At 43.7% G+C, this 26,778-nt stretch overlaps 1 protein-coding gene across 2 annotated transcripts; it reads right to left on the bottom strand.

The window, feature by feature from the left end:
• Positions 1 to 477: 477 nt before the first annotated feature.
• On the bottom strand, positions 478 to 26,778 carry UACA (uveal autoantigen with coiled-coil domains and ankyrin repeats). 2 transcript variants are annotated; one of them, XM_065734119.1, is made up of 19 exons: positions 26,669 to 26,778; positions 15,146 to 15,279; positions 14,646 to 14,734; positions 13,838 to 13,902; positions 12,958 to 13,015; positions 12,569 to 12,639; positions 12,368 to 12,474; positions 11,250 to 11,431; positions 10,761 to 10,798; positions 10,139 to 10,225; positions 8,933 to 9,040; positions 8,109 to 8,141; positions 7,516 to 7,614; positions 7,304 to 7,334; positions 6,450 to 6,499; positions 2,636 to 5,338; positions 2,000 to 2,152; positions 1,157 to 1,222; positions 478 to 639 (listed from the first exon to the last, which is right to left on the bottom strand). In XM_065734119.1, exons 1-19 carry the CDS (start codon positions 26,723 to 26,725, stop codon positions 568 to 570), a joined length of 4,203 nt encoding a protein of 1,400 aa, XP_065590191.1. In that variant the 5' UTR covers positions 26,726 to 26,778; the 3' UTR covers positions 478 to 567. The 2 variants fall into 2 exon arrangements, with proteins under 2 accessions (XP_065590191.1, XP_065590190.1); XM_065734118.1 differs by having other exon boundaries at positions 10,139 to 10,228.

Raw genomic sequence — 26,778 nt, forward strand, 5'->3', positions numbered from 1 at the left:
TAACTTGGCCCGCCAAGTTATAGCACATATCTAAATATCTTCCATCTAGCTTTGCAGCTGACTTACCAGGCATGTTGTAATAGTCACAATCAGCTCAAGTTACAAACAAAATACCCACTCTTTCAATTAGGAGTTACACAGCTACAATACTTAGCCAAGCTCATTTGAACACCATTTATTTTCAATCATACTAGGAGAGTTCAAGTTATAGGATCAGCTAGAGTTTCTGGGAATAGGCCTTGTTTTAAGAAGTGGTCAATCAGACATCACAATTATTTAACTACTATGTCATCATTTCGACAGTCAGCTTGTACACCAACTCTGAAGTTCACTCTACATCTTTTATGAATCTACTGAAAGAAGTGTCAGATCTGAGACTTAGTAGCTCTACTTTGCTGTTTTGGAAGAAAATATTTTGGCTTTGTAAGCTATGTTATATAAGGAGTAACATTCAGGAGTTCCAATTATAATATCAAAACAATATAAGTCTCACAAAGGTTATCACTACCGTAATCACAGCACTCCTACAAGCTGCAGCAGCCTTCAAGAGCAATGGCACTAAGCATATCAGCAAACAAGTCCCTGTCTCATTTGAATGATCTGTAGTAAAGCAGCTTGGACATCTTCATCCATGTGACCCTAGAGCAAGCAAACACTTAGTTACAAAGAAAGATAAACAAGTCTCATAAAACATCAATCATACACAGACAACATTAGGAGTTTTGTGTTCTCTGGATGCCACAGATCACTCCTGTAGCAGTCCTAACTTGTGTTTGTATCTGAAACCACAACTGAAATCAGTTGCTCAGCTCTTTGTGCAGTGAGAAGCACTCAATAGGCCTGCATTCAGTTTTCCAGCTTTAATGTGACTTCTCTCCAGCATTTCCTGGGATAATGAAGAATTATACATTCACATCACCTACCACCATGACAGCTCAGAGCAGGTTACAGCTACATGTAGTCACACTGTAGACAGGGCAGCACCATAGGACTGCCATTTTTTTTGCTGGATTGTTCAACTCTAAATTAAGCCCTGAACATGAATGCAATTAAAGCTAACTTCAAGTTTAAGATCTTCCAATAGGACAGACAAATACCTTGAGAATCCATAAATTCAGATGGCACTGAAAACAATCTGAACTTGGGACTATCATACCTGTACAGCACTAAGAAGATGCGTCCGATAAACTGAGACTACCTCTTGATGCTGCCTTTTAGCATCCTGTAAAAAGGAAGACAAGAAAGACGTGAACCTGATGACTTCATATCTAATTCCAAGTTTGTGGATCTGGTTCTGTGCACTTATATACTAGTCAAAGCAAGATTTCAAGGTTATATCTAGCTAAATGCCCTCCATTAATCAAGAAAAGAGATTCCATCTTTCACCTTACATCCTAGTTCTGTACTGATTTACTGATACCTAGCTTTGCTCACATACACAGCTTTAGCTATCAGCTTTATTAAACCACCAAAGCCAGTAACGTGTGCGTGCACAAGATCACAGCACTTAATGTGAAGTGCTCCTCTACTCCTCTACTGCTAGTTCTTCATGATAAGCAACACACTTCTCAAAGTTTGCAGACAAGGGAACACAAAGTTTACCAAATCCATTAATAAGGACCAACTCACTTTCTTTTAGAGTAAGAAAATACATGGTTGGTGGTCTTTGTTCAAAATATTAATCTGGAACTTATATACAGAAATGGCCTTCACACAAACTACAGCAGTATATTTCCCAAGCACAAATTCTGACTGTTTGATCTGGAGGAGTTACTAATGCTGCAACCCTAGCGAAGAGAAGAAAGCAGACAGGTTTACACTCCGAAGCAATTGGTCATAGAAAGAAAAGCATGCTTATGAGCACTCCCATTCCTCCCCAAAGCCTGAGCTCACAACCAGCCCCAGTGCTCTACTGACCATATGCACATTTCCCTCTACACAGAATCACCAAAAGCCATAAGTTATTGTATTTCAGACAACACCTTGCAAAGTTACTTACAGCTAGCTGTTGTTGCAGTGTTTTGACTTGGTTCTGGAGCATTTCTACCTGCTGGTTCTGCCTCTTTGCAGGAATCCCACTGGTGTAAGTAAGCTGAGACAAGCCATTAAGAGCTTGTTTTAATCGTTCCACATCATTAAGCAGCTCTGTTATCTTTAAAAGAAGCACAACTCATTTAAGGAGGCCTCACTTCCTGAAAAAGTGGTACTCTAACATTATTAATTACAATGCATGAAACCAAGGCAAGAATGCTTTCTGTGTTTAAAAGATAGCTATAAAACCAATGGAAGAATGAGTTCATAGAATCACAGGGGTTGGAAGGGACCTCAAGAGATCGAGTCCAACCCCCCTGCCAAAGCAGGTTCCCTACACCAAGTAGGGTTCACACCCCAAAAGTATGCAGGATGGAAGTTACAGTGCTTACCACCTCATACGACACCCAAAACCAACTAGAAATTAGAACAACACAATATAATGCTACAGAAACCTATGGCTTCTGCTTCATGGGTTCGGGCCAGTCCTGGGTGCCTAGTGCCCAGTTCACAGAGTCAAACTTGAACAGCTTAGCAGCTGCATCTGACAGTTCAGTGCTCCTCTGCTGTAGGGGCTCGGCCCATTTAGTGCCTGACAGCCTACCTTGTTATCCTTGGCTTCCACCTGCTTTGCAGACTCCTGTATCCTCTTCTGCAAGTCCATAATTGTTGTCAGTGATTTATCACACCTCTCTTTCTGGTCTTTAATTTCTTGCTCAATGCTGCAGCTCCGTAACTGAAGCAATTCCTTCTCATCTTTTAAAGAGCGCTCGCTCTCTTTAGCTTGCAAAGCCTCCTCACGTGCTTCCTCATACTTTCTATTAACGCTGGACAAATTTTCAGCTATGGTTTTAATTTGGGCCTCCAGAGCACTTTTCATGGAGTTGTATTCTGATACATCAATCACTTCTTTGCTCTTCAGGTCTGTTAGAGATTGCTGACTGAGCTGAATCTCAGCCTGCAACTTCAAGATTTCCTCACTTTTACCTTGGCTTTCTCCTTCCTTCTCTTTCAAACTGTTTTTGGTTGCCAGGATTTCTCTTTCTAACATCTCTTTCATTTCTGTATATTCTACCAAAGGTACCATAGACTTCTTCAGATCCAACAACTCCTGCTGCAGCTCTCCTACTTTCAGAGTCTCATTATCGTAACATTCCTTCTTAGTTCTCAGGGCTTCCTTTAGATCCTCCATAGTGTGTCTAAGAGCATTCTTCAGTGCATCAATCTGCTCCACAGACAGATGCTGGCTGCCCACAGGAGCCTGCACAGCTACAGTCTGCTTGGTGCTCTCTTTCAGCTCATCTTTCTCATCTTTTTTGCCTGTATATTTCTGCAGCATTTCTCTCAACTGCTTATTCAGCTCCTCCATTTTGCCTGCAAACATCTTTTCCATTTCATGGCATTTCTCAGCAAGGACATAGTTCTGTTGCAAGTCATTCTGGATGGACAAAATGCCTTTTTTGAGCTTTTCATTCTCCTCCTTGCACTTCCTAGTTTCCTCCTCACTTTCTTTGCACTTCTGCATCTGTTCCTGCAACTGCGCTTTTAATTCCTTCACCGTGGCTTCAAAGCGTTGTTCTCTGTCTTCAAAAGAGGCAACGGGGGCATATTTTGATTTAATGCATTCCTGAATTGTGTCAAGTTCCTTCTTTTGGGCTTCAATTTCTCCATGTAACTGCAAAATCTCTTCCTGACTCCTCTTGTATTCAGCCGTAATTGCAGCGCTGTTTTCCTGAAGCTCTCGCATACTGTTATTCAAAGTAGTCACTTTAGCTTCGTGATCTTTTAAACTTATACATTCGGTTTCTAATTGGCCCTGTAAAAGTTTCACCTGATCTTTCAAAGCCCCATTTTCTTTATCTACCCTCATAAATTCTTGCTTCCTCTCTTCGTTCTCTTCCCTCAGATCTGACAACTCCTTATTAGTCTTTTCTAGTGCATTATTCAAAACGGTTTTAATCTCTTCATGCACCGTAGCCAAAACATACTGATCCTTCAGAGACTCTCTCATGGCTGTGTTTTCAGAGACTAGTTTGCACATTTTTTCTTGTTCATCACTGTATTTTTTCTGAAGCTCAGCAAGCTGCTTTTCAAGCTCAATACCATTAGATTTTAAAGCTTCCATTTCTTCTCTGTGCTGCTCTGGAGACAGGTACACAGCTTGCAAGTGGCTGATGTTCTCACTTAAGCTGTTCTTCTCTGCCAGCAAATGCTCAGCTTCTGCTTTGCTTTCATTATACTTCTTTGTTATTTCAAAAAGCTTTTTGGTCAGATCACCAACAGTCACATCACTTGTTTTTTTCAGTTCCTCATGAATTTTTAAAGGCACATTCTGGCTTTTAATTTCAGTTTTCAGTACTTGGATTTGTTGCTTAAGCATCTTGTTATCAGTCTGAAATCTTTCAAGTTCCCTCTGCACAGTCTGATTCTTCTGTGACAACTCAGAAATCCTCTTCTCCAGTTCCTCACTTTTTTGCTCAAAGCCACTCCTCATTTGTTCGTGATCTTCTGGCTTTATGTGCTGAGCAAGTTCAGCCTTCTGACTCTCAGATTCCCTTTTTAAAACCCAAATCTCTGCCTGCAGTTTTTCACACTCTCCCTCAATCTCTGCTAACCTCCGTGCTTTCTCATTCACTTCATTTGACAGCGAACTCTTCATGTTCTCAAATCTCTCTGAAGTTACAGAGTGGGCTAACTTTGCGGCTGTTTCTTTGAGCTGCCCTTCTAACTCCACGACACTTCTTTCCCTTTTATCTCGCTCCATCTCCAACTTAACAAGTTCCTTCTGCAACTTTTTATTTTCTTCCACCAGCCTTCCTTCATCTCTCTTAAATTCTGCCACTAGCAATTCATTCTGCTTAATCTGGTTCCTCAGCTTACCCACTTCAGCAGAGGCTCCTTCGTACTTTGCTTTCATTTCCTTCAACTGATCCTTCAGCTCCTCTGCTAGCTTACTGTTTCCCGAAGCAGCTTCATTAGTCAGGTGATCTTTCAGAGCAAGAAAGTGGGTCTGCATTTGCTTAACTTTCCCTTCTGAGTCAAACATTCTCTTCTGTACATCTTTTAAAGCATCTTCCAATTGTTTTATCTGTCCATCAGATTCTTCCTTGGTTCTTTCACACTCTGATGCCAAAGCTTTACATTCAGATACCTTGTGAGACAGTTCTCTCTGCAATTTGCTTATTTCTTCTTTTGCCACACCATAGCAAGTCCTCATGTTGTCAAGCTCTTTCTTTAAAGTTTCTCTCTCTGAACTGGGTGATTGGTGAGGCAGGGACAGCTCCAGGGGTCTCAGCATAGACCTAGACTGGAGATAAATTGGCATAAAAGTGGATGCATGCTTACAAGTGTGACAAGATTTATCCACATGCATTGTCATATTCATAACTACATTAAACCTATGCAGCTGTGAGCATAACATTTTCTCCCTGAAATCTTGTTTCTGTAAAAAAAAAACCAAAGATCCACACTTGCCCATATTACAGACACCAGCAAAAAAAGCTCTGGTTATACTTCCAGTTACTGTTTGCCAACCACCAAACCCCACTGATGTTAAAATGCATGTACAGCACATTCATTTTATTTTCCATTATTATTCACATTTCATCACATCTGCTCAAATACATTTAAATTTACTTTACAAGTCCCTGCCATCAAGAATATGAAAACAATGGTCAAAGGAATTGGAACAGACTGAGTACACCATGATTAACAGGGCCCTCCCCCTGCAATGAGGGAAGAAAACAGGCACTTCATATACAGCCCAGTAAAGAATACCTGAAAGTTATTATAAAGTAAGCAGCTTTGCCATTTTGCTACACGATCTTCAGTACCAACCTTCAACTCTGCTGCCAGCCATTATGGGCACTGCATAGCACTGACTGGCCCAGAAACAGCATCCAATTCCAAGCACTTCCTACTTTCAGGCCACTTCCAGACCTAACAGCTTAAAGCCATTTAATTCTGGCTTGAGATAAGGATAAGGTTCATGTTTCATTGTTTATTTGGTTGGTCGATTTGTAGAGGTAGCTAGCTACCAGCAAACAAAACTAGCAGGAAATTATTATTTAGTAGGCGTGAAAATAAAGTAGTCTAAACTCTAACTGAATTTAAAGCAGGAAAAATGTTAGGGAGATCTAAAAATTGCACTCTACCCTATGACTGCTGCCCCAGGCTTCTGATGGATTCGTTTTTAAGAATGCCCATTACAGACCATTCCACACTGATGCCTCCTCAGCATTTACAGATATGTCACATAAGCAACCCTAGAGGGCACCAGCAGTCAAAAACATGGCAAGGACAGTATTACAGAAACTCCTGTGTTCAGAAACAGTTTAATATGTGCACATTTATAAGCATATTTAGCTTTCCCAAGAATATGCATCTCTGAGTTCTCCCAGAGGTAAAATACTAATTACCTGTGATTCCACAGCAAAAACTTGACCTTGCTTAAGTAAATCTTCTTTTCCTAGAATTTCAAAGCAAACAGCATTTAGTCTGTTGAAAAACAAATCCCAACAACCACATTTTTCCTTCTGAATTTTATTCTTTTTTAATGGGACTGTGCTATGTTGCAGGCTGGTGTTTAATTATTAAAACAACTCCCCTTAAATTGAGTAAGGCAGGAAGCCTAGACAAACTCCTATGAAGGGAAACACACTCCTGCCACCCCAGGCTGGGTGCTGTTTTACAAGAGAGCCCCGAAGGCCACCTACAATTACCTGCATGGCTACAAAAGAATACAACAGAAGTACCCTTTTGCACTCCAGATAAACCCTTCAGGCAACCAAACAGCTCTTGCTGGGGTTCACAACAGATTTAGTAACATTTTAAACCAACTAAACCCAGGTCAGACCTATTAGCAAGTTGGATATGAAAGATTTCAGTTTGTGGAATGGGAATCCCTTCTAACAGGAGTGTAAGTTGAGGTACTGCGTTTAAAGTTGTGTTCAAATCTGCCTGTGCTGAAGCCCTTATGATGACCGTGGCTGCCTTGTCCAGCAGAAGAAATACACAGATGGCAAAAAAAATCTGTGGTGTTTGGGGTGTGAAGAACAGAAAGACTCTTTGAAGCAGAGATCTCACTTGGTTTGTTGTTCACATTGTCAGAAGACATTCCAGACTTCACAGAAACACAGTCCCACATGAGTCTTATCAACGTGTTCTAGCACAGGTACAAATATACTGGACTCAACATCTGTATTATGAGGAAGGAAGCATGGACAGACTGCATCATGCACAGCAAGTTTTATGAGTTAAATACAACACTTACTGAAGTTACTTCCAGATCCCACTGAGTCAACCTACAAGCAAACAATATAAAAAGCTTAAAGTTTACTCTGAGTCTTTATTATACTAAAGCTAGAGATTAAAAGGTAGAGAAAACTAAGTGAGCTAAATCTCAAGACTTTCAATAATTGAAAAATTAAGCGCTGACTGCAGTAAATATCAATTGTTGCATGGCATTTCATATCAGTTACATACTTCATAATACTTGAGCTTAGCTTTCAGAGCTTCAATGGTTCTTAAGCTTTCCTCTTGCTGTTTTTCCTTGGTAGTCAGGATTTTCTTCAATTCATCTTTCTGGAAGAGAATAGGAAGTGCCAAGTAGCAAAAGCCATAAGGACGGCCAGATTCAGAAGATAAGCAGCTTTTAAAAGTTGTTTGAGGAAAGACCTCAATCAAACATCAGTACCGAGAGCATACCTGAATTATTTAAACTAAAATATTCTACAAAACAGCACCTCTACAAGAACAGTCTCAAAGTAGTCAAGGAAATAAGTACTAAAATCACATGCAGTAGTTTCATTAACACAGTGCAAATAAATGAAAGTCACTACTTCAACAGACACTTACAACACTAAGACTGCTTTTAAGGTGAAATAGTGATTACAACATTTGTGTGTAGGAATACAAATACCATACAGCTCTGGGAACTGAACACATATCAGAAGATACTTCATTTAGCATCTATGCATACAGCTTTTCTTTCCTCCATAGCTTTAAATACCATCTCTTAAATCAGTAGTCATTTCCCCTATTTCACAGTTCTATGACACTTTAAAGCGGTATCATACCTCATTTTCAAGATCATCTGCAAACATTTGTTCCTGCAAAAATAACAAAAAATCCCCCCACAAATCATTTTCCAATAATGCTTTAAGGGATTTATACACAGTACATTAGCTCATGATTCTACCCCAGTTCCTAATGCTATGGGCTCCCAATACACTGCCCACCTTGCACTTGCCATCTACCTTCTAGCAAGAGAAAAACAAATAAGGATGTTGACAGAACACTGTCTCTTAAGATGTGGACTAGGAGAATGGAAGATCTTTTTGTATGCCACTGAAGCAGGATAATAGAGTTTCTCAGGAAAAAGAAAGTTGATTTTAGAACATTAACATGAGGTTTCTTTGGGGCTTTTTGAGGGGCAGAAGAGGAAAGTTGGGTATTCTTGTTTGTTTTGAGGGGGAAGAGGCAGGTTACTTCAGGTTTGGTTTTGTAAGAAACAACTTGTGCTTCAGATAATGATCTGAAACTGAAAGCCTTCCCTCCACTTATTTTCCAGCTGAGGAAAGAAAAACCAACAAACTCTTATTTCCACTTTAAGTAACTGCTGGAAAATAAGCAGCAGCTCCGATAAGTTCCAGTGCACATTTAGATAGCAAGTTTACTTTACTTTCTGAATTACAACTGACCAGAATGTCTCATGCTCCCCTATTACATTAGGAAATATAGCCATAAATGCTATTACTCAACTTTATAAGAAGCAGCAGATGAAGGTGTAGCATCTCACATTTTGATTATGACTACAGACTGAACATCTTCACAGCACAAGAAAATGAGAGCAACACCTACAGAAGTTATTTACAGTAACTCTGAAGACTAGTGGTTTTACCTCGTTTAACTGCAGTTGAAGCCCACTGATTCTATCCAGCAACATCCTTTGCTCCTCTTGCACTTCTCTCATTCGATCCTTCAAATCTTGATTTTCTATCTCCAATTCCTAAAAAGAAAAATAACACAGACAAGTAGAATAAACAGACTGCACTCACACAGGGAAACCTCATGAGTTTGTGCCAATTTTAACAGTCATTAAAAGACATCAAGCCTTGCTTAAAAAGCCCCAATGATTTTGTTGCCTTACTTTAGGTCTGCCTCATTCTGAAGTTTACATAAGCCCAAGTTTCAGAGGCTCCAAAGCTTTTTGTCTCTTGATAGCTCCTTCTCACTACATACAGGTTTTGAAAGTAGAAGCACAATAAGATTACATTCAATAGTGAAAGCACTCAAGAGGCTGCCTATTAACATGTAAAAATAGAGTTAAAGCAGTTCCTGAAACCCAGTCACTACAGACAAAGCTGTATTGAAAGGGCTTCACTGGCAAGAAGCATAGCAACTTTTTAAATAGACTTCTGTTCCAGCAACCAGAAGAATCACCCTGGCAATGCACAGTGCATGGAAAGGATAGGTCTTCAGGGCCCCAGTCAGCCCAGTGCTTACATCCAAACAAAGCCTTTTAAGCCATTGCTAGATAATCACCTCCTTAACAGTGGAAACTACTTTAGCTCCAACAGAAGTGCTGCATTCAGAGATTCTTATCCTTTGTAACAAAAAGGATTTTGAAACGAAAACCTCAACTTTTGAGTGGGTTGCTCCCCACAGCTGAAGCGTTACTTACCTTTTCATAAACTGTAATGACACAATAGGAAGATGAGAAAATTAATACCAGTTAATAGAGCAATTAGGATGTCTTTCTAAAAGTAACATGCAAGCATACATCTCTTGAGAACATTAAAACATCTTCATGTTTTGTGGCCCTATGATCTTACTGCAGGTGAAAGTAGTAGTCACCAAAAGTTAAGAGATGGGAAAGGGCAAGTCTCATGTCTTAAAAATATTTATTTTGCAAGAAATTTCTCATAAGCTTACAGCTTATCTACATAATCACTTTATATACTCATGCAATTAAGTTTTAAGTAAACAGCAATGTATGTATGAACCTTCTAAATGAAACTGCTAGCACCTGAAGTCACATCTTGTCTTTAACACCTGGTTCATTATGCATATGGGAATACACAAGTCAGAAGCCCTTCCCATTTACCTGAGCACTATGCTCTTTCTGATACAGCTTGACATTCACCTCTTCCTGTGCATGCAGCCAATTCCACTTCTGAGACATATTGTTCATCTGTTACAGCAACGTTAAAGCATTAGAATGCACCTGGAATAAACTGACAACATCTACCCAGGTCCCATTTCAACATCCAAAGGGGAGTCAGGGCAGGGAAGAAGCAATACTACTGAGCAAATATGCACATCAATTACTTTTTAAACAGAAATACACATGCCACGTAATTACAGAGTTATAAACAAGTTGATTTCATTCCACCCCCCACCACATCCCTTTTTAAAAATACAAGGTGTCCTCAAGCTACTTGAAGAAACCACAGGCTTTTCAAGATTACATCCTACTGAGAAAAAAGCCTCACTCCTTGTTCCACAATAGCTCACTTCCAGCCCAAGACAACATGAAATTTACTGAGAATTAACACACTGACCTCAAGCCAGGCTCAAACATCCCCAAATCATTCTGGACTTCACCCCACATAGCAGGAAAATAAAAGGGAATAAGTGCTACAGAAGAGGGAAGTTTCACCAAGCTATATGTATCCTCCCACACCTCCTTACAAGGCAGCCTTAGGAGATACCACAGGAAGCCTCACCTTTTGTTCAGGCTGCCCTCTCTTCATGCTATCTCTTGCTAGAAAAGCAACACAAAATAGGAATTTAAAGATAAAATCATCCCATTCAAAGTCACACAAAGCATACTTTGCCAATCCACTTCCCTTTCTTAGGGGGACACTTCAAGAAATAGTTCCCCTCCCTCCAAATTCATTGAAGAAGAATAAAGCATTTAACGAGTACAAGTAATGTTGTGCTATAAATAGCATTCAAAAACAACTATGACCAGTACTACAATACCAGTCCAGTAACACTAATACCCTGAACCTCATCCCATCACAGCCTGCTGTAGCTTTAAAAGCTTTAATATAGAGAAGCAAACAAGAAAACAAACCCCCCCCCTTCCCCCCATGCAGGCTGTTTATCAACTTTTTGTTTAAAGGACTGCATCTATCCTCCAAAGAGTGCATTCAGAGAGCACTCACAACCCAAATGACAGTTACAGCAAGCAGTAGCAGCCACGTTCATACCTTTGCTGGAATCCTCAATGGCAGCTTTTATTAAAGCCAAAATGTCAATATTGTCACCAATTCTGGCATAGTAAGCACAGTCATGACCAAGGCCATCAACCAAACTAACATCCGCACCATTTTTGAGCAAGACTTCTACCGCGTCCTTGCAGCCATATTCACAGCCTAACATTAGGGCAGTCCTGAGGGTGGGGAGAAAGACCACACTTAGAAACTCTGGGATCTTAATGCTTTCAGAGGAGCACTCAGAAATAACCTTCTACTTATGCCTAATTATGGAAAGTTGAGTGAAGGAATCTTCCACTTACCAAGAGAGGATACTAAATATTAAAAGGTCATTTAGTAGATAAATATTTGTAAGAAAGCAAAACACTAATAGCAGTACTTCCATAAAACCAGCATAAACCAACCGCCTTTGAGAGCACCACCCAACTGCTTTGAAAACCCTTGTGATTTTTGGCTTACTCTATTTACATACAAACATCAGTAGACACAACAAACACAAGAGGAAGTTTAGACAGAGTTCCAGCAAGTGCTTGGGAGCCCTGGCAATCCCTCCCAAACAAACATTTGCCAGCTTCAGAACACGCAGGGCAGGCACCCATGCTCTGTCTCCCATCAGACCCACAACCATTAACCACCAGGCAGCTGCCCTTCACAAAATAGCCAGCAAAGGTAGCAGGCAGTTAGATGCTCCATCCTACCTGTAGTCCACAGATAGGATAAGAAACATCTCAAGGCCTTCAAGTCCATCATTAGCCCAACGAGACTCAAGTACTTCTTGACAAAGTACCACCTTCGTCATGACATGCTTTACACAACAGTCTCTAAGAGTATAAGTTGTAGCCGTGGACAGACAAACTCTTAAAAGCATCCAACTGCCATTTCTCTGCCTATCTAGACAATTTAAGTACAAGAACAAGCAATAAAAAAGCCAAGTTTGTTTGCATTTCTGAAATGGCACATTATGCCTGGACTAAGCCCAAGGTCAGAGGGTTGGTGTTTTTGTTGGTTTTGTTTGCTTGATGTAACATTCATTCTGTGGCCTGAAAGCCAATGGAGAGCTTTCTACCCTTGAATGGTCAGCAGGCATTCTGAGATCACTCTGCAGGCATTACCTGTTTTGTTTGTCCCTGGCATTAACATCTGCTCCTCTGTCTATGAGCAGCTGACAAACTGTGGGGCGACACATTTGAGTGGCCAGCACCAGTGGTGTCCTCCCATCCTGATGAGGGAAAAAAGGAACAGAAAAGGATGCAGAGAATGCAAGAAGAATACAGTAGGGCTTGTATGGGAGAGAGGTATTAGCAACAACTTACTCCATCCCTTGCATTCACTGAGGCCCCATGGTCACACAGGAGTTGTATGCTTGAGGAGCAATCTGACATAGCTTGCAAGAGAAGAATGAAGAGAAGGTTATACAGCTGAAGTGTTCATGAAACCCCAAATACTTCTCCAGGTGCATCACTGCTCTACATCACTGCTTAATGGTACTTGCCTTAGATATTACTGGTCAATTTACAGGCATCAGAAAAGACTTTTAGATCCAGAACTTCTGCTAAGCCTTTTAACAAGTTTGCTATTAAGAAGCGTCACAGCAACATAAAGCAGGTAAGTTGAAAAAAAACATTAAGTATATCTGAGAATCATGCCATTATTAAATCTAGGATTTCATACTGCTGTTAGGAGAAAAAGCAAAGCCTTTTACCTGCATCATGAAGAGCAGTTCTTCCTTGAAGATCCACATTCTCTGTTGGACAGTTGTACTGTTCAAATAAATAACTTGGGTTATTAATTATCAATCAGATTGCATTTAGAACACTTAAGGTTTTGAGGTTTTAACTAAAGCAACTCAATGAAGATGAAGTGTACCTTTGTAGTTTCTAGGCACACTGACATACAGAAAAAGAGCACCTATGGGTACAAGCACTTCACTGCTTTAAACACACAACAATGAAAAGGTCTAGAAGCAAATTAAGACCATACAAAGCAATCATAATACATCACAGAATTTTCACAAGCTTCCAAATGTTTGTTCACTACAGCTAAGAACCTCACTGCTGTTTGTCATTGCTTCCTTGCTACCAGAATCACTAGAAGCTCTGTCACTCTACACAAAATGTACTGACATTTGTCAAGTAAACTGAAGATGCATCAAAAGCTCATTAAAATTTAAATTAAAATAGATGAAGGAAAAAGCCACACCCCAAAACAATCCCCATACAATACCACTTCATTAAGTAAAGTCTGCTGGACATAACTGCCTATCTTTGGGAGCAAACATTTCTCTTGGGCAGACCTTTCAGCATCATTCCTCCTAAAAGCATGTTGGTTCACAGAAGGAGTACTGGTCTTTAGAAGATGCTCAAGTTCACTTTCTTTAAAAGGTAAAATCTTTGCACTTTCCTGAAGAAGGAAAAGTTCCAGCCCCAAACTTATTTATGAAAAGGTATTTTCTCCACGACTGTCAGGTTTGTTTTTTTAAACCAGAAAGAGTAGATAGTCTTAAATTCAGAAAATGTATTTAAGAGCACCTTTCCACACAAGAATAAAAACCATCACAAAGAACAAGTTCTATTTTTCAGTACCTGCAACAGCTTCTGCAGACATAAAGCATGTCCATACTTAGCAGCTAAGTGCAATGCGTTTCTACCTAGAAAACACCAACATCAGTTCAGGATCTATCATGAACACATTTAGAAACACCTTACAAAAATTCAACATGCTTATGCTGTTTCTTAAAGTCTGTTACACATCATACAACGTTAATTCACAATAAATTAATAACTTGCTCTTCACTGAAGTCATTAGGAGAGTTCATTTCATCTAAACAAAAACCTCTGTCTTCTGCCTTCATAATTCCATGTGCATCATTACTGGCAATGTGCTAGACATATGGCAATATCAAGTTGTATGTATCCCATTAAACTGCTGGGCTTGTTTCATGTCAAGCAACAGCCTAGATCAATACCCAAATCATTTAATGGCTTTCTTTTTTTCAATTCTGACAGTGCTAAAAGTTATGTTTTGATGACACTTTATTTGCTAAACAGAGAATTTTTTACATTATTTTAGAGAAAGTACAACCAAGAATTCATAATGAAACTTATCAAAACACTGCAAATGAGTCCACATAAAATTAAAAAACAAACCTCTTACATGAGCCAGAGTCAAGTCCTGCTGCATGCCAGGAGCATTCACGACTTCTATGACAGGACATGACCAATTCTCCCTCAGTTCAGCCACAATTTTCTTTTCCTTAATTTTTTTTTTTTGCCAACCACATACTACATAAAGGAGGGAGACCTACACCATAAATTAGTTTAATCCCACTCCAAAGCAAAACCCAAGCTAAGAACTTTACCAAGTTGCACTTGAGCATTTGAGGAAGCATACCTGCAGCATCAGTGGCTGTGATATCAACTCCATGAATAAGGATGGTGTTCAAGCAATCCAGATTTCCCTTTGATGCTACAACATGGAATCTAAATAGAAAAAATATGCTTAAGAACAACTGCTCTATACACAGAATATTAACCAAGAAAGTCAAAGCAAATAATTGCACACTGATGCATGCTAAATTGCGTGTTTCAAGTCCATCCTTGCAGCTAGAAGTTTATACTCCCGTGACCAACCCTTAGTTCACATTTCTGTTCAAGGTTTCCTCTTCCCCATTCTCTGCTTCTTCCACTGCAGTGCAGAAGCTAAACAACTTTCTTTGTTCAAATCCTCATTAAAAGCTTGTGTAAGACTGGCTTACACAAGGCAAGAAACTAACATGCTTGTTGCATACATCTCTGTATTTACAAGATAGTTCCAGAGTAGCAGTAAGAACTGGGAATGCAGCGACCCTCCCTACCTTCCCCACCATTGCCAGAGTACTGGAAGTTACTTACGCAGACCTCCCTTCCACATCCAGCTTAGTGGGACTGACTCCTTTCTTGGCAAGGATTGATGAAACCTTTTCCACATCTCCCCTTTCAGCTGCTTTCATTAACCTGTCATCATACTTGTTCCAGTCTGTATTCAGCTGTACAAAAGAGAGAATTAGAAAAGCAAGTGAGCTTGTGGTACGATATTGATCACATAAAGCTGCATTAACAAAACACTGAATCTCATTATTGGGAGGCAGGATTAGAAAAAGATTTTTGTTTACAAATCAAAGTAATTTGTTAAATCATTTGGCTGTTTACATACAATACCATAGCATTACAATTAGGCTGATAGTACTGAACACACTACTCAGGGACAGCCTGGTTAATTCACCCTGATCCTCAAAAGAGGAATTTTGGGGGTATAAAACCACTCAGCTTTTCTTTATCCTGCTGGGTTCCATCTAAGAGGTCTAAAACTAAAATTACACACATTAGCTCCATATGCATTTAAGGAAAACTCAATTTTCAGACAGTTTCATTATCCGTAGATCTAACCCTAGCTCCCCTGAAGCAAAGGCCAGGCAGGACTCACAGTGCAGCCCTTAATTGTCTCCAAGAATGTTTCTCCCAATGCCCCATTATTACATTTTAACCTCTCCTCCCCTGCCTCCTTTCCTGGGGGGGCTTTACATCTCAAAAGCTGCCTCACACCCTTTGGGGAAGGGTCCCTCTCTCACAAGGCAGAGCTCCTCTGGCTAGAGAAAAACTGGGGGGGGGGGGGGGGTCTTGCTCATCTTCATTGTCAAACATTTACTTTGTGATAGCCTAAATAAAGCAGTCAACTGCCCCATTTCTCTGTTAAATATCTGTCCATGTCTCAAAGCTTACAAGACACAACAGGAACAGATAAGCCAGGAATGGCAAGCAACAGCCACTGACTTCACAGCTAACCGCTTCTGTTCTGAGCTGCCATCCTCAGTACAAGCTCTTCAGCATTCACAAAATATGATTTCATAAGGAAGTGGGCAGATAAAATACAGATGCTACAATTTTCCCCCTTTCTATCAGCCCTTATATAGACAAGGTAGAGTGGAGAACAATACAGAGGCATACGTTTTGGGGGACGTTTGAATACAACAATTACGAAGCACATGTAATCAACAGCAGACCTGAGTTTCTGTGAACTCAGCAGTCAGCAACATGAAAAATATGAGCTAAATTTAGCCCTTTCTAAACTAAGTTCACATTTATCAAAACCAGCTGAGCTCCACAGATTTACAAACACTCACACTGCTTCTGTGTCCACTCCATAACAAAAGGAATGACGAAAGAAAATCAGAAATGAAGGCAGGGACCCTGGCATCACCGAGCACTGCTCCAGCCTGTTTCAGGGTGCCTTGCCAGGAGGGAACCCCCAACACCAGCACATGTCACACGGGCAGAGATGTACTGATTCAACTCGCTGCATTTGCTCATTCTTAAAAATAGACCCAGCCAGCTCTGTGATGTCCCCAAGGGCTCTCCAGTTTTAACACCAAACAGATGTGCCAATGACATGCAAACAGAGCTTTTTCTGGCTGCGCAGGATTGTTCGCAGATTTGCAGTTTAGCTGAGGAGGAGATGAACATCTACGAGCTGCGTAAGAAGAAAATTCAAGGTTCAGAGCCTCAGATTACTTGCAAATACCAAAGCCGTGCAGAGAGCAAAGAAAGCACAAGTCAGTCATAAATAGATGGCTGCACCAACGCAGACAGCCGTCACCCCACACTTTATTCCTCATTTACTTTTAATTTAGAACTGGAGATGGCATCCTACCCAGAGCACTACACCTGCTCTGCCATGGCCAGCACGGCCCTCCTGAGATGCTCTGTGGCTCCCAGAAGGTTGTGACAAAGCTCACAGCCAAGCTGGGCACCGAGGCCTCCATAACCAAGAAGATTTTGACAGAAGATCGACATCAGATTATCATATTCAAAAGCTGTGTACCATCTTTCATGTTAAAAAGGAACAGCTGCCTTACTAAGGAAGGCCTGTGCTGCTCCAGGTGCCCAGAGGAGGCTGGAAGAGCCAAGGGGCACCAGCTCACCCCAGGCAGGCTGGGCTGGGAGGGATGAAGCAAGTGCAGAAATGAAAACCTACAGCCACCATCACACAAACTGCACAATGAGTCGTACGACGGTGTTACAACTGCAATTATCTTTATTTCCCATGCTAATTATATATGATTGCAGTGATCATGAGTCTCAGTGATGAATTGCTATAAGTGACACGCAGTAATAGAAACGGACAGCTATCAAAGTCACACCCACGGGTGTTTCCCCACTGAAGTGCAGTACCACTGTCAATCAATTAAGACATTAATTAGTTACAAGGCAATGTATAACCGAGCCCCCACAGAGGGGACACCACTGGTCACAGTAAGAGCTGCAGGCACCTCCAGGGGGGAGAGCAGGGCTCCTCCAAAGGTGACAGAGGCTCCCTGCTACAAGATCCTAGCTGTGCGTGTTGTATTTCAGTTTTAAATACCCCAGAAGCTGCACATCAAACTCTGCCCCCTCTGCATTCGTCCAACACGTTTCACATCCTTACAGGAAAGTGATCACACACTGCACACACGCATCCATGCTGCTGAGTTTCAGACCTGCAGTTTAGACTCAGCAGCACAAACTCAATCAAACACACAGACAACCCATTACTACGTGGCTTCCCATTTCAGTCTTCAGATTGAAAGACTGCATTAATAGAAGCACAGCTTCAGTTATAACATCTATAACCATGTTACATCAGCTTCCTATGAGGTGCTAACTATTACCACCTGAGCATTTCACACAGTGAAAACCCCCACAGGAACAGTCTCTAAAGACTAACATGACCCATTAATTAATAAGGAGTTGAGGATTCTAGCTTTTACATTTCTGCAGCTGTAAGCTGCTGCCATCGATAGGAAACTTAAGATACCTACTGTGTCTTTAGTTGCACAAGAAAACCAACAAGTCATCCTAGAAGGCACAGCTCCTCGCTGCCTGGCGTGCCTCGCATCAAGCCACGAGCAGCTGCAGCTCACCAAGCCGAGCGGGTTCGAAGGGGCTCTCACACGCAGATGCTCTCCCCCACCCCAAGCTCATTTTGCTCCATCCTTCGCTTAGCTGGGATCCCCAGGCACGTTTGCTGCATCCTCAGGATCCTCCTCAGCCTTCATCCCTCCGGGCTGAGCGCAGCTCTCCACCGCAACGCTGCCGTGCTGCAAAGCCCACAGCCAGCTGCCCAGGGACCACTCGTGTGTAAATACCGCCCGACCTGGAGCGTCTTGTCAACAGCATGCAGACAGTCAGCAGCCCAGATCTATTTTCTGATAGCAGAGCGATAGAGAGCAATAGCTATTAATACATTCCCCGCGTGCTCGTGCCGTGAGTAATGTCTTTGGGGTTTAATGTTCACCAACCAGACAAGCACGCACCCAACTCCACTGCCACGTCCTGCTCTGCAGACACACAAACACTCGCTTTAAAATAACAAACACATTAGTCAAATTAACTGCCGGCTGACATTAATGAAGGTCATGCTTCTCACCACGAATAACACAGAAGGACTGAAATACCAGCAGGAGTCATTTTTTCCCCATTCCTCCACAGCACGGAGCCAAAACCAGCCCCGCCATCAGACTTCAGACAACTCCGACTGCAGAGCAGATGGAATGCGTGATCCTATTTTGACAGAAATTTAACCGATTTTAAATTAGAAAACACACATGCCTCCGCTTCAAAAAACCCCCTCCTCCTGCGGCGATGGAAGCCATTCTGAATAGAAGTGGGTTTCAGCTTACTGCTGCTGCCAGTCTGTCTCCCAGGACGTTAAACGAGAGGAGTCACGGAGGCTGTCAAACCATTAAACCGACAGCATCGTGATTAACAGCGGGGAAGCTGGAAGTCTCCTTCCACAAGCTTTGCATTTAACCAGAGATCTCCTGAGCGCTGCATTTAGAGGGCTGGGTCAGCAGTACAAGCAGTGCACTGTTTAGTCTGCAGGGGAGACAAGCACGATGCAAAGCAAGGAAAACCACAAACACGCAACACAGCCCCTGCAGGGGGCTTGGAAGTAACTTCAAATGGCTTTTCTCAGAAGAGCCACCTATTAGAGACAAATCACCCTTCCCCAGTCCTTTCTCAGCTACCCTGTGGTATTTGCTGGGAGCAGCAGCTCTTTGCCTCACAGCACTGCCATGATCCAGAGAGCATTGCAAGGCGTCTCTGCAATTAGTGCTCATGGGACAAAACCGCTCCAAGAACATTCAGTGCCTGTGGGAATGACCACACCATCACAAGTTATCTTCTGAGCAGAACCGAGTCTGTCTCCTCAAGCTAAAAGTGGCATCCTGGAAAAAAATATGTATTTGTCACAAGTGACAGCAACAGCAAGACTACCTACACAACTAGAATCAGTTTGAGAAGCCACGCAGAGGACTGTGCTCCTCAGCTGAGCTCCTTTGTACAGATGAACCCAAATCAAAACACGGTTTGTCCGTGTCAGCCTTCCTGCCTGCTCCCTGTGCTGGTGATGCTCCCTGCAGCCACTGCGCTGCGGATCTTTCCCCAGCAGCTTTGCCCACAGGATCCAGGACTGTCAAACCAAGCCCACCGAGGGCAGCACGGCTGTCGTGGCTCTGGGAACAGCAGCCCAGCTTCAGGCTTGAACCAGTGGAGCTGCTCTCTCAGACAGCTCCATCTCAGAGGGGTCAAAGGGTGGGAAACGATGAAGACCTGACAGTGCCTGTGTGGGTTGTGCTGGACACTGTGAGGTGTACCCCAGGCCACATAAGAACTGAACCAGCGCAGGTGACTTCTCGTAGCCTTCAGTCAACAATTCAAGCTTCCTAGGCCAGAGAGATTCTAATTATTTACCTAATAATTCTCATTTAACTTCTCTATCTAGTTCTTCGTGACGTCCAAGCAAGCTTTTAGCATCCTCGATACCACCCAGGAAGGAACTGCACAACTGCCCTGCACACAGCATGAACCACCACCTACTGTTCTCCATGAACCCCTTTATCTTAAAGATAACAACAAGAAGCAAAGCTGTTTTCCCTTGTGAAGCTACAGCCCTGGTCCCACAGCTCTCAGCACTGCAGCCAGACCTCACTGCTCTGCACACAAACAGCACGGAGAAGTTCAGAGGCAAGATTTGTAGGACTCCATAAGGCTATGACCTTCAGAAATAAGCATGTTCATCACCCCTGTCATTACAATTAAGTATTTAAAGATGAGAAAGCAGTGAGAGCCCAGACAATACCACTAGAGGGATTTGCACTCAGGCACTTGGTACCCAGACAGACACACCACCACTTACAGAGGGGAAGGAAGGACACAGCTGCTGGCAAGGGAAACCCTGAGGTATTATCTGCAATAGCAATTGTGATCAGCTAAGAAAATATTTGTATGCTGCTGACAACCAACAAAGCAATTAGCAAAGTTAATATTTAAAATTTGCTGATTGATAGTGACCTAATCTAGGTGCTCCTGCTCCGGCAGTGGGATTGGACTAGATGATGTTTTGAGGTCCTTTCTAATCCCTGACATTCTCTGCTACTGTGATAGAGATTTTATTACCATTAATTTATCAATTTATTTTCACTCTCCAGAATGAATTCAGTAGTCAGCAGCACACTCACAGGAGTTCCCATGCCAGCAAAATGCCCACAGAAGATTCCTGATCAGCAGTGTGAACACAATGTCATACATCTCCACTTGAGATAACTGAAGCAGGACCTTCCCCCCTCCCTTCCTATACCAGCTGCCATTGACTGACATGGTAAAACAACCAAACAGATGTGATGTAACAGCACTACCCACTCATTCTGAAACGTCACTCTTTACCCCATTTTGAGCACAGGTATAGCTTTTGTCAGTCAGTGTGATGAATGAGAAGTCTCAACACTGAAGTCCAAAAGGATACCCTTAAACCCCACTGAAACGTTTGTCACAACAGACAGTGCAGCTCTTCGTCCCATTCGTGCACAGCAGCATATTACTGTCTTACAATAAAGCTGCACAGCAGCACAAGCTGCCAGCTGCTGGAGGAGATGCACAGCTCAGGCAGCTCCTCCTGGGCTGGGAAGGACTCAGCCCAGCTCTGCTCAGAGCTGCACAGCAGTGCCAGCAAACCGCTCCATTCCATGAAGCACACGCAGCCCTCACTTCAGGAATAACAGTCATAATTCAAAGCCGTCCTTAAACCTTCACCTTCCAGCCTGAAAGCTGCCATAAACCTATGAAAGTGAACACAGCTTCTCATCACCTCTGAGCTGGGAAATAAATCCTATTAATGAAAAAAATAAACGAGGCACATCCTCCCCTAATGCCATTAGGGCTCAACTCAAGCACATAATACACAGAGGAGCAAAGAGTTCCAGCAGCACACTGCCATCAGTGCCTCCAGCAAGCTGTCACCAACACAGGGGTGCTCCTCGATGTCCTCTGGAGGAAGGCACGAGACGATACTTCTATGTGAAGAGCTATAAAACCAAAACCACAGTTTTTTATGTCTGAGAAGGCCATCGTAAATAAGAACGCTTATCAAAGAAGGAAAAAGAAGCACTGATTTTAGGGCCGTCAGTCACAACGCAGTCACTCCTCCAGGGCAGGCTTTCCTGCAGGGAAAAGACAATGCTGGCTGATAGCAGAGCTACCTGAGACATGTGTGCGTCACAGAGCACAGCCAACAGCTCCTGCATTTCACTCTGCTCATGGCAAGGGTCAGAGTACAGCTGTGATTAAACCCAGCATGTGAACAGACACACCCCGGGATCCCACACAGCTCTGAATGGCGGCTGCTTTTGAAGTAGCCCAATTTATTTAAAAGCTGGGCAGGCTGTTTGCAGTCTCAGCAGTGCAGCCTATCCCATCAGCTCTGCCAGATCATTCACCAGGTGAACAGACTCCCTCCACCTAACACCACCCCCATCCCGCAGGCTTCACCCCGCCCATGCTGCCCAGAAGATGCCACAGATACAGGATGGGGAGAGGGGTGGCTCAAGGGGAAACCACAGCACTTTCTATTTTATAAGCACATCCCGCTTATCAGTGGCTCTATGTGCTCACTTACATTTGTTTCAGAGTCCAAAACTGAAGGAGCAAGATGTAGTGTCTGGTGTACACAAGGGAAAAACAGCTCTCGCTCGCCCCAGCAGGTTCCCCCACACAGCAGCACACTTATCACCTTGTTCACAATTCCTCCATCTACAGAAGAATTGCCATACACTACCAAGTGGGTGAGGCTTCATCTGAACAGCCAACAAACCCAAGGCCAGTCCTGAAGCTGCCCCATCTGTGCACTGCTCTCAAAGCGCTCCTGCTGAGAATTCTTACTGTTGTTTGCACGACTTGTTTAAATAACAGCATCCCAGGATTAACGTAAGCCTACCAGAAAATTACAACAAAACAAACAGGAACCACCTTAAAAACTTCACATAAACATTTCTAACCCTGTACCTGATGCTGGCACACCCCATCAAGACCAAACTATTAGGCACCAAACAAACACGTGAGCCTTCTCAATAGATACACAACTTGATCTCTCAGTAAGGGCTGAGTCTGTGTCAAATATCACACTCCTGACACAGTGAGATGTGTGCATGTGACAGCACTGCCAGCTTCCCTCCTCCATAAGATCCCTGGGGTAAGTCAGAGCCCAGCAGCAGCACACAAACTGCAGTGGAAGTGCTGAACTCTGTACACAACTTACAGGGATGATCAAGCTGCAAGAAAAACAGCAAAAAAGTGAATACTATTTGGATTTTATTTTTAAATACAATCTCCTTCACGTCTCATTGACGATGACATATAACCTAAGTGCATGTTATTGATGAGACATCCCCAGCCTCTCAGCCCCAAGGTACAGACCAGGCACTAATAGAAGTGACCTGACCTACCCATGCACTTTGGAAAAAGGCCAGAGCAGTTACAGCTGCATTTGACATCAGAGCCTGTTAGGTACCTCTACAGTGAGGCTGGGGCAAGGAGAGCATCACAGCTTCCACCACAAAACCAATGGAGATGGGAGCCAGGTCAGATGAACTCTGCATAGATTTGTCAGGTGACTGCACAGCCTTTCCTGCCTGCAAACCAGACAGGGACATGAGATGATCACATGCAGGAACTCCCCAAACTTCCAGTTTTTAAGATGTTCTCTAATTGCTATATTCCAAAACAAAGCCTTGATAAATACTCCTTTCTAAAGTTGCCTGAAAATTACAGTGCACCTGCACAGGGCTGCACCACAGAGCTTTGCTGAACCACAAATTGCTGCTCTCAACTCTCCTCATGTTTCTTCACAGGCACCACAAGCATCACACAAACCAGCACACGATTCCATTTAACTGGATGCAAATGAAGCACAAGTGTTTTTCCAAGGAATGCACACACTAGCACAAGCCTTAATAAAGCTCGGAACCCAAACATCCTCGAAGGAACAATGGCATTCAGGCTAGGATTTGACATGCAAATGGTACAGAGCTGATTCCTGGCAGCGGTGCCCGAGGACAGCACTGTGAAGCTGTGCTGGGATGCACACAGAGAAGGGCTGAGCAACTCAGCTGCAGCCAACAGCAGTGGCACGTGGGGTGCTCTGCTGAGCAGGCCTTGCCACCAGCACAGCCAGCAAGGGCTTTGTCTTTGCACAGGGCAGAGCTGTGACCCAGCACCATCAAGGTCTTGTCTGTCCTCACAGCGATGCGTGCCACCAGCAGCAGGGATCTTCTTTCATTAGGAAGCTGAACACAGAAGAGATCCTGACAGCAGTTAAAACTAAGTTCTATTTTTATGTTACGCCTCCAGCTGCTAACACACCTCCCAAGCACCTCAGCACTTGAAGCCCCTTGTTACAAGGCTGTTCTGCTGTACGTATCAAGGAACAGTGTTGCTGACCAGTTGGAAAACCTCAGGCAAGCAGCAGTTCCCCAGTGAAAGGCAGCAGGGGAGCTGGCAGCCCACCCTGCAGGAGGCAGGGCAGCTTGCAGGGACAGACCCAGAGCCCAGCAAAGGGCCCCTCCTCACACAGAGGAAGCCACCCATCCATCCGAAAGCATTATCACAGCCTCAAACAGCTGTCCCTAACTACAGAAGTTGGTCAGATAGTAATTAAATAATCAGAGATCGTCACACCCAGATGAGAGCTCAGATGTCCACCTCTGCTTTTTCCACAACGATTTCCACTAATTACATATGACATCCAGGGTTTATTAATATCATTTTAAATAAATCTAACATTACTTTCCCCCAGAGGAGAAAAAACTGGCAGAAGTTTCTGCGCAGCCTTCCACCCCACTCATCCTCATCACTCGAGGCGCTCCAGGCAGTGCTGCCCATAACTGAAGTGTGCACATTCCTCAGCAGTGAAAGCTGACCAGTAAAGGTCTGAAACAGAACAAGGAACAAACCCTTCTCCAAGCATCTTCTCCAGGAAACCTCAAGAGAAGCCCATTAGCAGGCATTTCTGGAGCTCCTCATGCACACACCTACAGAAGGAATTCCTAACTCTACTGGAAAAACACAGCTCCTAGATGGCAAGCACACACACCTACATCAGCACTCATTTCATCTCAGAACCATTAGCAGCACACGCTGCTGCAGTCACCCGCTATGACTGACTCCATTAATTGCCATTTATCTCATTAGAGCTGGTGAGTGAGCCACCATCTGCAAGGAGCAGCGAGGGCTGTGCAGGGCAGCCTTCATGGGCCACAGGATCTGCTACAAAGCTCCCAGCTCACAATAGCACAAAGGACAAGCATCGTTTGTCTCGCTATTCAGAGCGCTGCCCTTACCGAGCAGGCTGCTCAGATTATTTCCCAAGCACCACCAGCCAGCTGGAGCTGGCAGAACCAGGTTATTCGTTTTTCAGATGTAGCATTCAGGATAATGGTGGAATTGGTAATTACTTCCCATGTTTCATGGCTTTCCTCCTCCATGGGACAGGTAATGAAGCTGTTCCCAAAAGACGACTGTCAGAAAGCATTAAGGCACACGACTGCTGCCTTAACCTGAAGGAAAACGTTCAGAAGCATGATGAAGGGATTAAGTTTCTCTCCGCCCCTCAAGGAAATAGCATGGGTGGGAACAGGAGAAAGGGACGAAGTTTCCGAAACAGACAGCTCTTTTTGCACTACTTTCAAGCAGGATCCACAAAGCTCACCCTGGCAGGATTCCCACCCACTTCCCTCCTGCCCCAGCAGCCAGAAACAGAGTGGGCTTTATCCAAGCACCTCCCTTCAGCCTCACCCTTAACACACAGCCAGATGGAGGAATATTTCCCCCCCAAATAGAAGGGAATCAGTTTGAGAAGTTGATGGAGTGACTGCATAACCAAAAAATGGAATAAACAGATGAAGTGAGTACGTAGTGGGTACAACATCCAGCTTATGAATGACTTCTACTAAGGCAGATTTCCTCCAGGTATTCTAGACTGATTCCAGCTCTTAGCAGTATTGAGGCTGATTAAACCTACTTTGGAAGGAAGGCTTGTCAAGCCTGCTCCCACAGAAGTGAAAAACCCCCATATCTACCCCAAAATTGAACACATGCTGTATCACTTCTCAAGTGTTTGTTGACATTAATTACTGTAGGCATACTTTGAAATAACAAACAGTTCTAAAGTATAGGACCACTGATTATACTATATAATGAAGAGCACAAACCAGCGCCAGCCTACGTGCTACAGATCATCATAGCAGACATCTGAATCACTCCTTTGCACCGTGGAAGTGATGTGCTTACACACAGAGCTGTCATCTCATCCAGGGTGTTGTCAGCAGTTTACAAGCCTGAACACCTGCATAACTTCCAAATGAACTATTATTCTCAAGAAATGCCTTCAAATCTAAGACAAATGAGCCATAGCGTTGTAAAGGAATCTAGTGTCTTAAAAGATGACTGATAAAAGTCAGCGTAGCCTATTAACCCGGCCTTTCCCGCTACTCCAACGCGGCAGCAGCACGTCTAGCAGCCCAGCACGGGAAGGCAGCGATGAGCTGCGGAGCACAGCTCGCTCCCACGGAACCACGCACCGAACGGTCACAATTAAAGGCACTTTGCCACGCCGCTTCCAAATAAAAGCGGTCCTCACTCGCAAGCACTCCTCTCATCAAACTTCTTCTGCGCAGAAGAATAAAAAAGGAAAGCAACGAAGCTGCTCGAAGCCAGGTGACGCTCCGGGAGCCGTAAGGAACCACGGACAGCTGAGTGCCACGAGGGCGCCCAGGGGCCGCAGCATCCCCCGCCCCCACAGGGCGATCAGCAGCGACGGCAGCACGGCGGTGCCGGTACTCCCGAAGCCCTCGGGACGCTCGTTAAGCAAAGCCCGCTGCCGTGCGAGCGGCGGGGAGCAAAGCGGGGAGCGCCGGTTCTCCGGCGGCACAGATCAACACCGCACCCGAACGCGGAGGCAGCGCTCCCGTTTCCCGAGCTCTGCTCCACCGGGGCAGCCCCGAACCACGCCGGGCACAGCGGCCCCGGCTCAGGGCTCAGACCGCCCCCCGCCCCTTTAGGACGCACCGCGCTGCCCGCGATGATGGCTTCGTGCTTCCTGAGGCGGGACTTGAGGCTCTTCATGGCGCGGCCCCGGGCGGGCGCGCGGCACCGTCCGCCCGACGCGCACCCGCCGC

The sequence above is a fragment of the Cyrtonyx montezumae genome, unplaced genomic scaffold, assembly GCF_038088225.1.
Source record: "Cyrtonyx montezumae isolate F1298 unplaced genomic scaffold, pur_monq_1.0 scaffold_17, whole genome shotgun sequence".
Taxonomy (NCBI): Eukaryota; Metazoa; Chordata; class Aves; order Galliformes; family Odontophoridae; genus Cyrtonyx; species Cyrtonyx montezumae.